The sequence below is a fragment of the Crocodylus porosus genome, unplaced genomic scaffold (assembly GCF_001723895.1).
Source record: "Crocodylus porosus isolate Cpor-Errol unplaced genomic scaffold, CroPor_comp1, whole genome shotgun sequence".
In the NCBI taxonomy this organism is placed as follows: domain Eukaryota; kingdom Metazoa; phylum Chordata; order Crocodylia; family Crocodylidae; genus Crocodylus; species Crocodylus porosus.
The window spans coordinates 12840615-12854933 of record NW_017728951.1 but is presented as its reverse complement, the minus strand read 5'-3'; the positions used below and the strand labels follow the sequence as shown (position 1 = coordinate 12854933).

The window sequence follows — 14319 nt, the reverse complement described above, 5'->3', positions numbered from 1 at the left end:
TCATTGAGTCCAGCCCCCTGCCCAAAGGGCAGGAAGTCAGCTGGGGTCATAGGATCCCAGCAAGATAAGCATCCAATTTACTTTTGAAGGTGTTCAATGTAGGTGCTTGAGCTTTAACACCTTTTAGTCACCTCCAAAATCTAATCATCCTATAATAATTCAAATGAGAAGTTGAAAGGTTGAAAATAAGATAGGCATGGCTGGTTGATTATTTTGTATGGTTTAATTTGCATCTGGTATTTATAACGTTTGAGAAACTTTTCATTTTGTTTGAAAACTGCAATTACTACCATCGCAAACCTGTGCGGGGGGGGGAGCCCCAAGTTTCTCCCCACTGTTTATCCCAAGGAAGTGGCTGAACTTTGTCCTGTGATAACTCTTTATCCTCTCAAGCCTTGGCTCCAGTGCCCTTATATCAGAGCCCACAGTGGCAGCATGGGAAAATCTCCAGATAGTTTCCCTGTGAGTTGTGAAAGACTTTTAGTTCCCCCCCTTTCTATAGAATGGGCTCGCCTGGAATATCATTCAACCCAAGGTCATATTCCAATAAATAAGGAGACCAAACAACAAGGAGTTTATTTTATAAGAGAAAAGAAAATCTGACTTTTTAGTCTGAAGACAGAACAAAAAGACAAGTTAAGTGTCTTACCCTCTTACCTGTCTACGACCTGGCCTCTTAGTCCTGCCAGTGTTTCCAGAGATCAGACTTTCTGCCAATCCTGCCAGCCCGACTGCTGGGGGCTTGGACTCTCCCCAAGCAGCGTGGGATTACTGAAGATCAGGATGGCCTTCTAGGCAGTCCCTAAATATTTCCAAGTCAGCCCCATCAGTGGTGTCCTAATTGCTTATGAGTCTTGGATTCCTCTAGAAATTTCTTTCCTTCCTCAGGCATCTGGGATTCCTCTAGCTAATGGCCCATTACTCCAAGATGTCTTCAGTGTTGAGCGGTTGAACTTCCTATTACAGGCGTACAATATCTTTGGAGCCTCCCAGTGCCTGAAGAAGGGTGCTTGTGCCTGAAAGCTTGCAAAGAACTTTTTTCCAACTACTCGGTTGGTCTAATAAAAGATATCACATCTACCCAAAGAACCTTGCCTGCCTATGTCTGTAGACCAACATAGCTACAGCCAGCAACCCTGCATCCTAATAGTAGCCACTTTTGCCTGCATTTGGGAGCCACGGTGGTTCTTGCCCTAGTGACGCAATGGCAAGAGATGCTTAGTTTTGCCTACTCCCCTTTCCTTAAGTAGGCATCCCTCAGTTCCTTTGACTAAACCATGTCCAAAATCGTAGATGTATATAGACTGTATACTGTAATCCTTACAGAGATGAAAGGGATATAAACACATACGGTATAACATTAGCTTGTCTATGAGACTACTTACAGCATATTAGTAAAACAAACAGAAAACCTGCATGACACCCCAAATTTGGTGGGGTTCTTGATATCCTACTATTTTGCTTCATATGTAGCCACAGGTCAGTTTGCATATAATCTTTATGTGAATTATGATGCTATACATTTTTCTCAATGAAAACTTGTTTTCTATACTTCTGTATTTTAGCCGAGGGATGAAGTTTGAAAATGTTCAAACGTTAACTGATGCCATTCATGATATCATCCTTGACATGAAGTGGTGTTGGTAGGTATTGAATATGCACAGGTGAATGTTATATTGTGTTTAAAAAACCCCAAACCTCAATGAAACAAGGAAAAGCAGTGTAAAATGATGTTTACATAAGAAAGTATATTAAATAATTATGAGCAGTGGGGCTGATGAGTAGAATTATAACTGGCATGATGAATGAATTTGAGTTGAAGGTTCTGCGGTTGATTTTAATAGGAACATAGTTTCTAACTTGTGTGGATTGATCATTTCCTGAACATTTAAGAGCTGTCAGTTGATAATACTTTCCTCTTCTGTTCTGCTTTTTCAAAAGGGTTGATCAAGCTGGTGTGATTTGTAAACAGGAAGGAATTTTTCGGGTTAACTGTATGGACTGTCTGGATCGTACCAATGTTGTACAGGCTGCAATTGCACGAGTGGTCATGGAGCAGCAGGCATGTATGACTTGTAAATTTACATGTGCTAAATACCTTGCCTTTTTTTACTTAAAATTAAATAGCATTTGTGTTTGGGAAGGAAGGAGACTAGCATTTGTGTTTGGGAAGGAGGAGGTCTGGATCTAGCAGACCTATGAAATTGGGGGTTGGGGAGAAAGCGTGCATAAAACCTTGGAACCAGGTTCAAAACATTTCAGGATCGGAAGGCAAAGTTTTAATACCAGCCTTTTTCTTAAAAGCATTATGAGTCCCAGCATGTCGTTTCTCACTTTGATTATGCAGTGAATTAAGGACAGCTATTTATTTATTTTAAGTGGTCACTGCTTGCTCTAAAACAAAAGAAGGGGTTTTACATTTATTGTTCTGAAGAATGCTTGGGTTCTGTGATGGATGTGCGGAGGTACAGTTGGATTTCAGGGACTTCAGAATAAACTGTCATGTGCAGCAGAGAAATGCATGACAGGCTTCAGAGATGAGCATTTGCTTAGGCAAAAATTCTCCATCCGCCAAGCATTCTAAGCTGGTTATTGATAAACCATTATTTTCTGGAATTATTCTGTCATTTTACAGAGAGTTTATTTTCAAGGGATGGTAAGAAGAAAAAATCCTTAATGAGTTTACTTCTATGTTTAATGAACATCTCCCTCCTATGGCCCCCTCAACATTGGTTGCATTATCCTCTGATGAAGGGCATTAAGAAAATGGCAGTGTACATAGCTTATAGGGCTGCGTGAAGCTTTGGTCACTGATTCGATTCAGTGGAGACTTGGCCTGATTCAGTGGCCAAGTCTCCGAATTGAATCAGAACCCTATGAATCGACTCGGAGAGATTCAGAAAGATTCAACGATTTGGACGTAGACAGTTTTAAATGGTTTTTCTACATACCTCAAAGTACCAGGTGGCTTGGGAACGCTGCGATGGTGGAGCGGATAGACTGTCCCGCAGCAGTGTGGGAGGGTCCCCAGCACACTTGGCAGCAGACCCAGAAGTGGACCAGAAGCACTTCTGGGTCCGCCAGGAAGCGTGCAGAGGGGCCTCTCCACAACTCCCTGCTTGGGAACTGGTGCTTCCTGGGTTTGGTGGGGTACTTGGGGGGGCCCCCATGGCCAACTGCTGAGCTGGGGGGTACTGGGGGCCCCCCCCATGCGCTTGGTGGTGGACTTGGAAATGGACCGGAAGTACTTCTGGTCCACTTCTGGGTTCACTGCCGAGCATGCAGGGGGGGCCCCCCACGCTCCTGTGGGACACTCCATGTGCCCCAGCATCGCAGCGTTCACAAGTCATGCCTGGTACATCAAGGTATGTAGAGAAAACATTTAAAGCTGTGTGTATAGCCAAATCGCTGATTCTCTGAATCGGCATCGAATCTTCAGTTTTGGTTTCTAGTGATGAGGGGTGAAGAAGGGTGATTGCACCCGAAAGCTTACTAAGAACTTTTTTCCAACTACTTTGTTGGTCTAATAAAAGATGTCACATGTACCTAAGGAGGCTTGCCTGCCTATTGCTCTAAGGTATACTCATAACTCTTTTGAATACAGTTTAACAACTGATCACTGCAAGGTAGTTTTGAGTCGATAGGCAGTCATTTTTCATACTGTGGAAGATCGATATCTGCCAGAAAGTACCAGAACAATCAGTTCTTTAATAAATATGAAATGTTGACTAAGATTTGAGTCAGCAGGGTTTTATTACTGTGGTGTGTGCTGCATCACTGGTTTTCTTCATAAAGTTTTTATAGTTTCTCTGGCCTTTGCTATTAATAAATGTGTCAAATTCCAGCTGAAAAAGTTGGGCGTGATGCCACCAGAACAACTTTTACCGATGAAATGCAATCGAATCTACCAGATAATATGGGCAAACAACGGAGATGCCATAAGCAGGCAGTATGCTGGAACAGCAGCTTTAAAGGTAACACATCATGACCTCTGAATTTTTATTCAATATCACTTATTTTGATGGTTTTAAATATGGACAGAAAATCACTTTAATTTTTTAATTTGTTTTATGTCATTTATTTATATAGTTCTTGAGACTTCTGCCAGTTGCCAGTAGGCAATTGGTTACAAGCTTCTGGCATAAAACGAGACATTCTTGCTCGGGTTCAAGTTGGCAGGATTCTCTTCAGCTGATGGCATTGCTGGCTATCAATAACTTGATCTGCTCCTGTTAGGCTCTACATTTAAAGAGGAGAAGAATGTAATACATTACTTAATACTGAATCTAAATCCTGCCTTTACCTATCCTCTTATATTTCATCAAAATGTCTGTAGTGTTTCAGACGTGCGGGGGAGTTTGGGGAATAACTATTTAACTTTCTAGTGTAGTGATGAGACTCAGCCAACTGTTTTAACTAAAAGGAAAACGACTCCTTTAATATTTGTTTTGCAGTGTTGTAATTTAAAGGTGATCTATGAAGACTTGCCTGCCAAAGGCTAGGCTTCAGGATTGTGGACCCCTCAAACCCCGGCCCTTCTCTCCAATACTTGATGCTCCATGATCTTCCTTTCTTCTTTCCTTCCCTTCCTACCACACGTGTTGTTTCTAAAGCATTCAGTTACTGGCAAACTTTTCCGGTGATCTCAGATCCTGGTATATTGTCTAGCGCAATCTTCTTCTGTCAAGCTTTTGTAATTGTAAGTTCTTCAGAGCAGGGATGGTCTCATTTCTTTCAGTCTCCTGCAGCACTTAAATTAATAATGGAGTAATTAATAAAGGAGTAATTGTTGTTTTTCTTTTCATAGCCTTAGGTTTTTGCATATTAAGCCCGTAAACAAGCGTTATGGTTCAGTCTAAGTTTTCAGTTACTTTTACACAAAGCTATTTATATTCAGTTAAACTGACAGTCAAGGTATTCAACTGGAAACCAGCTTAATGACTCTTCTAATGGATGGAGTTTTTTTACATTCTGAACACTTATTTTTTCTTTAAAGATTACTTGAATGAACTGGCATATGTGGGGTGCAGGGGGATTTGCATATTCTCAGCATCTTTGCAAGCCAGGCATTATTTGTCAGGGCTTTTCATGCCAAGAAGTAAAAACTGCAAGACTGGAATCATTCTCTTTGCTCTAAGAATTCTTACCCCACTCGCTTTAGGTTTGCCCTGGCCTTGTTAATCCCAGCTGGTTCTTAAATGCATGATTGAAGGCAGCTATGTGGCTGTAAATGACTGGCTTCAAGAAAGCAGCCTGTCTATTTGGGTGCCTGGCTTGCGTTAGCAGAAACCAGAAGGGTCCCATGTCGACTTTCCACAAGCACCTGAAAAAAACCTAAACCTGAATGAATCATGAACTCCTGAAAAAAGTGGTGACTTTGATTTAACTAAACTAAAACAGAACAAGGCCTGAACAGCCTAAGTGACCTGTCTTAAGATATATATAAACGATCAGCTCTTTTTTTATGACTAGAAAGATATAGTGTCACTTATGAACATGGTGCCCAGAACATCCAAGTTTGATCTTGAGTATTTTTTTCCTTTTAGTGAATGTCCCAAAGAGTTTTCTGTATATGCAGAATAATGACTTCATTCTCTGAAGCATCACTCAGTTTTGCAGTTCTAATGTTCAGAACACTAAAGCTTTTTGAACAGAGCCAGGGCTGTATAAGTGCCACACATTTGGTTGATTAAATGTTCAAAGGAACGTTTTATGTAACAGGGTGACTTCACTAGGACTGGTGAAAGGAAGTTGGCAGGAGTAATGAAAGATGGAGTCAATTCTGCAAACAGATACTACTTGAATCGCTTCAGGGATGCTTACCGGCAAGCAGTTATAGGTAAGAGGATTTGTACAAATCTGTCTTCAGCTAAATTATTGAATGCACTTGTTTTTATATATATGGTATGTTCATGGAAATTGTCTTGTCACCGTTTCTGCATGTGACTCACGCTTTGAAAAAGTTAGCTAAGCAGGTGCTGTCAAATTCCATACTGATTTATATCTTACTGTGTAATGAGGCAGATATCAACTTTGAGTATGGTGGGGCATAAATCCAGTTTATTTCTTGTTTATAACCCCCTTTTTATCTCAAAGTAAAGTACGTTGTATTAAGCACTCTGCTTTAATCATTTAACAAATTCATACAATATAATCGTTTAAACTGAACTATCTGAAATTATTTCTAGTAATTCAGGTATTTTAAGACACTTTTACAGTTACTTTTCTGAATACAGTCTGCTGATTGAAAGTTCGTTGCGTGATATTTAGACTGTACTACTTCTGATAGGTTTTGAGTAATCGGGCAAGACTTTAAATGTTGCTATGTTAAAAATTCTGTTTTGAAACTCTGCTTATTCAAAGCAGTATGCTAAATAATTTCCGTATGTATTGCGCTTATTGTATGTCTGCTCCTTTTTATCTTCTTCTGTTTTCTGTCTAGATCTGATGCAAGGTAACCCTGTCACTGAAGACCTTTATTCCATATTTACAAAAGAAAAAGAACATGAAGCACTTCACAAGGAGAACCTGAGAAGTCATCAGGAATTGATCAGCCAGCTATTGCAAAGTTACATGAAACTACTCCTTCCAGATGACGAAAAATTCCATGGTGGATGGGCACTTATTGATTGTGACCCAAGGTGTGTTGAATAAGGTTACAGTTGATTGACTTTTTTGTTGGCCATCTGCCACTCTGGAGTTGTTCACAATTACAAACCTATTATATTACTAAAATGTATTTGTGGCATTGATAGTAGATTACATTATATTCCAAACATGATACAAATGAAGAGTAGTATAGAATGTGACCATGTCCTTGAAGCAATTAATTGCTTTAGAATGTGATTTGTACTGAAAAAACAAAAGGGGGTTGATGTGGTCTTGAAAACTCATATTATACCCTCTTACCAAACCCAAGCATCCTGTCCTTTAAGGTGGGTGTTTAATACTGCTTTTTCACAAGATTCATAATCCCAATCAACAGTTTTGCTTAAGCAGATTTGGCCTGGTGTAGATTTAGTTTGTGTATGCAGTTTGAATAGCACAAGTTTAATAAGGCGTTTCGACAGTGCGTTGGCTTGCCTTAATAATTAATTTTTTTATAGTTTAAAAAATATATAGAAATTATAGATCTATTTCAACACAAGTAATGCCATAATTAAAATAACCAAACTAGGTTAAATTACTTGTTTTTTTTCATTTTTTTTTTTCCAATCGTGTCAGAGTTGTGCTTAGTTGTGTTGGTCCAGGAATATGTAAGAGGCTAGTATTTTTGTGGGCAATTCATCTTTTATTTGACCAAGTATCTGGTTGGGATAGATACGCTTATGAATGCAGAGCAGTCTTCAGGCCACCTGCATTTGAAAGTCTATCAAATTCTATTCCAACCAGGCAAGTGGTCCCACAAGAGAGAATTCACAAAAACCCTTACTTTTTAATTAAAAAACCCACATTTTTTGACACACCAGCAAGATGCATCATTTTGTAACAACTGTAGCTGTATTGTAAAAAGAAACCTTGTACATCTGTTTTTTCCTCCTTTCCTTTAGTCTTATTGATGCTACCCACAAGGATGTGGATGTTCTGTTGCTGCTTTCAAATTCTGCCTACTATGTGGCCTAGTGAGTCATTAATTATATTTCTTTAATTTTTCATGTACTGTATGTTTATTAACAAACATACCCAATTTATATGAAGTGTTGTAATACTCTTACAGCTTATCCTTGCCTGGTAAGTAAGTGGGTTTTTGCTGTGAGTAAATAGATACAACTTGGGACACTTGACTTTTTTTGTTTCCCTCCTCTGTCTAGTTATGACGATGAAGTTGACAAAGTAAATCAGTATCAAAGACTAAGCCTTGAGGCGTTGGAGAAAATTGAAATAGGTAAGAATAGAAAGTCATTTGTACTGCATTCCATACTATCCCTGTCTACTGCTTGGTCTAGTAGTTATTTGTACTTATTGCTAACCCATGCTATGAATACAGTGGGCAGGGGGAGTGTTGTGGGGCAGTAGGAGACCCAAGGCAGTAGTGGTGGGGGATGCAGGAAGGGAAGTGGGGAACAGCCAGCGGGGGATAAGTGTGGGCAGGGGATGGGGCAATCTGCTTGATACCTTCCCACCGCCTTACCTGTTCTCCAGTTTTGGTAGTCTGAGATCACATTTCAAATGTCTTTAATGCTTTCAACAGCCATCTTTTCCACCTTTCTGTTTCCAGTTAGCTCACAGAACACTGCTCAGTATAAAAGCCTTTTGATATGTTTTTGGAGCCTTATTGGAACCAATTTAATAATAAGCTTTTGTATTGCAGCGGTTAAATATCTGAATCAAATCAAAGTGTGATCCATGATCAGTCCCATCCACTTACAAAAAAGTTTCCAAAATATCATAGTCTGTCATCATTTAGACAGGTCTAGTCAATAGATGTCCCTTTTTGTAGAGGTTAAGAGGATGTGTATTCTCTGGTATCCTTTATTTTGCAGTCTGATGAATTGCACTACAGTGTTTGTGACTATATTTTCTTTCATGTCTTAGAGATTTTAACAGTTGAAAGAGCTTCTTTCCATTTTAAAGGAGAATGCTGCTAGAATTCAGCTCTTTCAGACTTGCAGAAACACCTTTTTCAGAGTACTTGCTGGGTAGTGTTCCTCATCAGGCATGTCCAGAATTAAGTTTTATAGAGATGAAGATCTGTTTTGAGCTCTACATATAGTGTTACCAACTCATCACTTTATTATTTGTTTGCTTTCTGAAGTTCCTGGGTAGCAGTTTAGGCCTCTAGAATAAAACTGCAAGTAGAAGGTAAATGAGCATCTTAGTTGGCTACTCCTAAATGTTGTGATTATCTGCAGGATGGAATCTAGAGCACTTGCAGAGGATGCCACTGGCCTAAATGTATCTGTTGTCTCAGCTAAGCCAATAAAAACACTTCAAGTATTGCAAAAGATCTTTCTTTTTGTGGTTCCCCAGAGAATAAATCAGTGGACTTTTATAGCAGGATCGATGTTGTCCCCTGGACTTAACAGAAATCCCGTATTTGGCTTTCATTTATCACTTCAGCTTCAACGTAGAGGCAGACTACGACATGAAGAAAATATATTATTTTGTATTAATGGCCCAAACAATACAGTCTCAACCAAGACAGATGGCAACTGGTATCCTCCCAGAGAAAAAGGTGGAGGGCCAAGCCATTAATACAAAAGAATATTTTCATCACATTGTAGTCTGCCTCTACATTGAAGTTGAAGTGATGAATGAAAGCCAAATACGGGATTTCTGTGAAGTCCAGGGGACTACATCCATCCTGCTATAAAAGTCCACTGATTTATTCTCTGGGGAACCACAAAAAGAAAGATCTTTTGCAATATTTGAAGTGTTTTTCTTGGTTGAGCTGAGACAACAGATACATTTAGGCCAGTGGTATCCTCTGCCAAAAACTCCAGATTCCATCCTGCAGATAATCACAACACTTAAGAGTAGCCAACTAAGATATGCATTTAGCTGCTACTTGCAGTTTTATTCTAGAGGCCCAAATTGCCACCCAGGAACTTCAAAAAGCAAACAGACACACATGCAGCAACTGCCATGAGCATACATAGGAGGCTGTGTGTGCAGATCTAGGGAACACGTGCAGAAAATGGTGTGTTTTTTCATTCTTCTCTCAAGTGAAGGTTATTGCTGACAGTGTTGCAATAGTCGTTCTGTTAACTCATGAAAAAAATGAGCCTCACCTTCCTAAAATGTGGAGGCTTGGCTTCTCTTTCAGGTCCTGAACCTACTCTTTTTGGAAAGCCCAAGTTCTCTTGCATGAGGTTGCACTACAGATACAAAGAAACAAGTGGTTATTTTCATACCCTCCGAGCTGTCATGCGCAACCCTGAAGAAGATGGGAAAGGTACAAAATATTTGTATTGTTTTCAGTGTGCTAATACGATGATGCTTAACCATGGTTTTGGAGCTTTGTATTAAAAAGGTGATTTTCATTATGGCCCCATTCTAGACATGGGAAGAGAGAACGTAACTGAAAGAGACTGACTGGATAGTTACTCAGGTGTTCACTTTTTAAGTGAAAGATGTTAATTCACATTTGGTTAGCTTTAAAACAGTGTATTTCTTTCTAGCATCTGGATGGATTGAGTTCTGTTGATGGTTGGGGCAGGATGCATTTAAACAAGGTCATAGTGGCTGACAGGTATGGATTAAGTCAGTGTAATTTGTGACTAAAATGCTTGGTACTGTATTTGTTTAACTTAGTTAATAAAACACTTAACAGCAGAAAGTCTTGCTTCCTGCAGTAACCTTGCATTGTATGTTAACAACAATTATAAGAAGTCCTATCAGCATTTGATTTGATCCATACCTTGAGCCATACCATTTTCCCCAGATGTTGAACCAACAGTGATTCCTATCTGAATGCAGAGAGCATGAGGCCCGGGGGGGTGGGGAAGGCTGATCTACATATCAACTGTAGCCTTTACTCAGTTGTGGTTTGCTAAGTGTTAAAAAGGAGGTAATTTACTTTGCTTTAATTAAGTGACAAAGAGCCTCTAAAATTAGACTTGCTAGAATGTGGGATTTTAAAAGTTTGTTTAGGAGAGTCTGACAGGCTGCTAATTGGATTTCAGACACCCTTCAGTGCATTGCAGAGATGCTGCGAATCACGAAGCAAGCCATGGGATTAGATGTGCCCATTATTGAAAAGAAGCTAGAGAGGTGAGTGTGATTTGGTTTTTTTTGTGACATTAATCTCCAAACCCCTTATTTAAATTACTTCTTTCTTAGCAACAGGAAGACAAGTGTCCCAAAAGGTACTCTCAGCAACGGTATACTGTTTTAGCTCTTCCATCAGTTCTGTGTTGCTTGCAAAACCTGTTTTTTTTGTGTCTCTAAAGGTATACCAATGAAAAGTAGTTCAAGATGGCAACTGCTTCTCTGTTAAGGCCCCTACAGATCTTTACATTTGTTACAGAACAAGAAGTAGGGGTCATAAAATGAAATCAGTAGGTAGTAAGTTTAGAAATAACCAAAGGATGTTCTTTTTCACAAAGCATGTAATTAAAATGTGGAACTCATTGCCACCAGATGCTGTGGAAGTTGACAATTTGGCCAGGTTCAAAAAGATGCTATTTACTGGACGGATTCTTGGAGGGAAGGTGCATCAGTAGCTATTGAGTGTGGGAGTTTGGGGTACAGTCTCTGAATCACAACTTCCTGGATCCTAAATGCTGGAGGCTGGAAATGGGCTACTTTTTAAAAGATAGGAACCCATCTTGAAGCTGGTACTATGTTGCCATCTTAACAACCAAAGCTAAATAAAATGCTGTACCCTCTTCTTTTGTGACAGTAGCATGTGTGAAGTTGCTTTAATATAATGCTTGCCCATCCGCAGTATAGTAGGAAGCCACAACCTGTGAAATGAGATGCTCTTGGTTCTCTGCCCCAGGGGTAGGCAACCTTTTTGGCTGCAGGCTGGAGTGACCCACCCCAGGTTGGAGATGGGCAGGTGCTCGGACCCTGCTGCTGCCACTGCTAGTCTCCCTGGCTGCACAGGAGGAGTGTCCGTTGCTGGCATTTGTCCCATGGCAGCATGAGCAGATGCCCTGGCGTTGAAGACCGCTGAAGCCACATGTCTTTAGGTCCGATCCGAAGGTTTCATGGGCTGGATCCGGGCCGTAGGCTGTTGACCTCTGCTTCACTTTATGGCTTAACACAAGAAAATACTAGATTGGAACTGCTGCATATGTGGTAGGAGTATTTCTTAGTTCACCTCATCAGACAGATGGGACATTGCCTGAGCTTGGGTGGGAGAGTCATTGATTTCAAGAGACCTCAAACCAATCAACATGGCAGACGCCTTAAAGTGATGTGCTGAAGTATGCTGAGGATATGTCTACGTGGCACAACGCAGGGCCAGTCAGGGATACCTGAGTTTGCTTCAAATGAGTTGGCTTGAATAATGGAAGCAGTGAAACCATGGTAGCGTGGTCTGTCTGGGCTGATCAGCCCTGCTGAGAAACAGGGTTTATTAATATATGTGCAGTGGTGTGCTAGTGCAGCTAGATGCAAAGTAGCTTAAGTATATCTGCCCAGAGCTGTATTGTGCCATGTCATTAGGCTTAGCAAGAGCGTTCAGTGTCAGTGCTTATGCTAATTGTCTTTGATTCTTGGGGTATCACCTTTGAGCCTAGTGTTTTCATCTGGCACTTTGAAGTGAAATAGTGAAGAGCAGTACACTGTAAAAAAACCATTGCCCCACTAGGTATTCTCTATGAAAGTCCTGGGATGGCTGCTGCCATCTGACAAAACCTTCAGAAATCTTCTCTGGGAAGGTGTCTGCCGAGTCTGGCTTCACGTACATGCTAGTGTATGGATGGAGAAACTGCTTCCAAATGCAGCTCAAGTGTGAAGAAGCAGGTTGAACAGAAGGCTTAAGCAGAAGAGAACATTAAAAATGATATTGGGGGAAATGGAATGGACATTTTTATAATCAATTTTTATACTACTTCAGGATCAATGACTCGTTCTGTTTGCAGTGTTGATCCTTTGAATCATCAAGGGGCTGTCCTTGGTTCTTGTCATATTTGATGCGATCTACTGGAAAGTTGATACTTCCAAACTCTGCACATGAAGACAGTCTGAGGATGCATATATACTCTGCATATATAGCATGTTATTTTCTCTTTTATATCTGAAGAAACCATCCAGAAAAAAATTACAGTTTCAAGAATGTCTGCCTTTTTTGAATGGAGATGTATTTATTTCACACTGCTTTAATAAGCAAGAATAGCTACCAGTGCTGTACTAAAAAAATGGCCAAATTTTAACAACATAGAAGATGACAAAATGAAGCTGTTTAAGAAGGTGAATTTTAAATGTACTTTCAGTGTGCCTTTGTGCCTGAAAACAAACTTAAGACGACTCAGCAGAAAGGCAACCTACAGAAACCAAATAAATGATGTTGTTTTGTCTCTACGTTACCTTTAGCATGTGGCTGTTACTAGCTCCAGGTCATTGTTCCTTTTGCTTGCTACCTAGGACAAATGTAGTTAGTGAAATTAAAGAAGCATGTTGGTATTGGCTCAGCCTTAAAGAAGGTGGCAGTGTGGCATCAAGTGTATTATTTTTGAGAGTTAATCAGTATTTCTGTTTGGAGACTATTAACCTTGCAGACTGTCCAGAACTGTTCATGGTAGCTGCAAAGAAATGAGGTTTTATAGCATGAGACCTAAAATTTTAAAAGAACAGATTGAGAAATTAAAGACTACTTGTATAGCAAATATAACTCTCCTTGTTATAGTTCTTTTGGAAGCCATGCAGTTCAACCTCTTTCTGTGCCTTGAAAATTATAGCTGTAATAGTACAGCTTTATTAAACAGGGCTTACAAAAACCCAAACAAACCAACAACAAAGGAACACCTGAAAAGTTAAAAGAACTGAATAATTGGATCTGGGGACACACGAGGTCAGGGGATAAGCTCGTAAGAGTCCCTTTGATTAGGAGCAGGGAAAAAGAAAAGGTAGAAATTTTTGCAAGAGGACAAATCTTGCCTATTGGAGAAGGCATATTGATCGCTTAAAGTATCAGGATGGTGGATTTCATAGTACTGATACTTGATGATTATAATATTCTAAACAAATTAGATGGGGTTTTGGTCTTGCTTTTTTGAAAGCAGAAAGATTAAAATGCTATATATCGTTAGTTGTTTTCATAGCTGAAAATGTAGCTGTGCTACATTATAGCTCAGATGGCAGAAACATTTGTAAATAGCACCCCACAGAGGGGCGAGACTGCAGGTGGAGACTTAATCCATCAAATCAAACTTTTAAATATCCAAGTGTTGGATTTGCTGACTGTACCCTACGTCTGGGCTATCATTTTGTCACAAAATAGATGTTGATAGATGGGGAGGGGGTTGGATTGCCAAAAATGTATTAAGCGTTCTTGAACTCTTTTTGTTATATTCAAGGGACTATTACGCTGGAAGAAAGCATGAGGTTTCATATCAGCTGCTCACAGATGGTACTTCATTAAGAATTTCTTCAGAAAGGTTAGAGACTGAGTCTAGCGATGTAAATACTTTGGAAAAGTGCAGTGCTTAGCAAGGTCAGAATTCAGGTTCACTTGAGTAGAGACGATTTTCATATAGTAGGTTGCAGGGTATTTTGTATTTGGTACAGATGAACTGCTAAGAAGTTTATAAATGTCAAAAAGTGAAAACAACCTAAATGAGTAAAGCTAACATCCTTTTTGGTGGGGGTGGAGATGAACCAATATTTCTTGTAACTTCTATGTTTTTTCTGCAGTTTGTTATCCCAGTA

The 14319-nt window shown here is 39.8% G+C and overlaps 1 protein-coding gene across 2 annotated transcripts in view; it reads left to right on the top strand.

The window, feature by feature from the left end:
* Positions 1–14319, top strand: part of INPP5F (inositol polyphosphate-5-phosphatase F) — a 98949-nt gene that overhangs the window by 79206 nt on the left and 5424 nt on the right. For both annotated transcript variants that reach the window (XM_019556190.1, XM_019556191.1), the window contains 9 exons: positions 1566–1643; positions 1942–2062; positions 3846–3974; positions 5722–5839; positions 6443–6641; positions 7551–7622; positions 7812–7885; positions 9767–9895; positions 10626–10713. In XM_019556190.1, the coding sequence (XP_019411735.1) occupies positions 1566–1643; positions 1942–2062; positions 3846–3974; positions 5722–5839; positions 6443–6641; positions 7551–7622; positions 7812–7885; positions 9767–9895; positions 10626–10713 (1008 nt within the window). The remainder of the gene's footprint in view (positions 1–1565; positions 1644–1941; positions 2063–3845; positions 3975–5721; positions 5840–6442; positions 6642–7550; positions 7623–7811; positions 7886–9766; positions 9896–10625; positions 10714–14319) is intronic.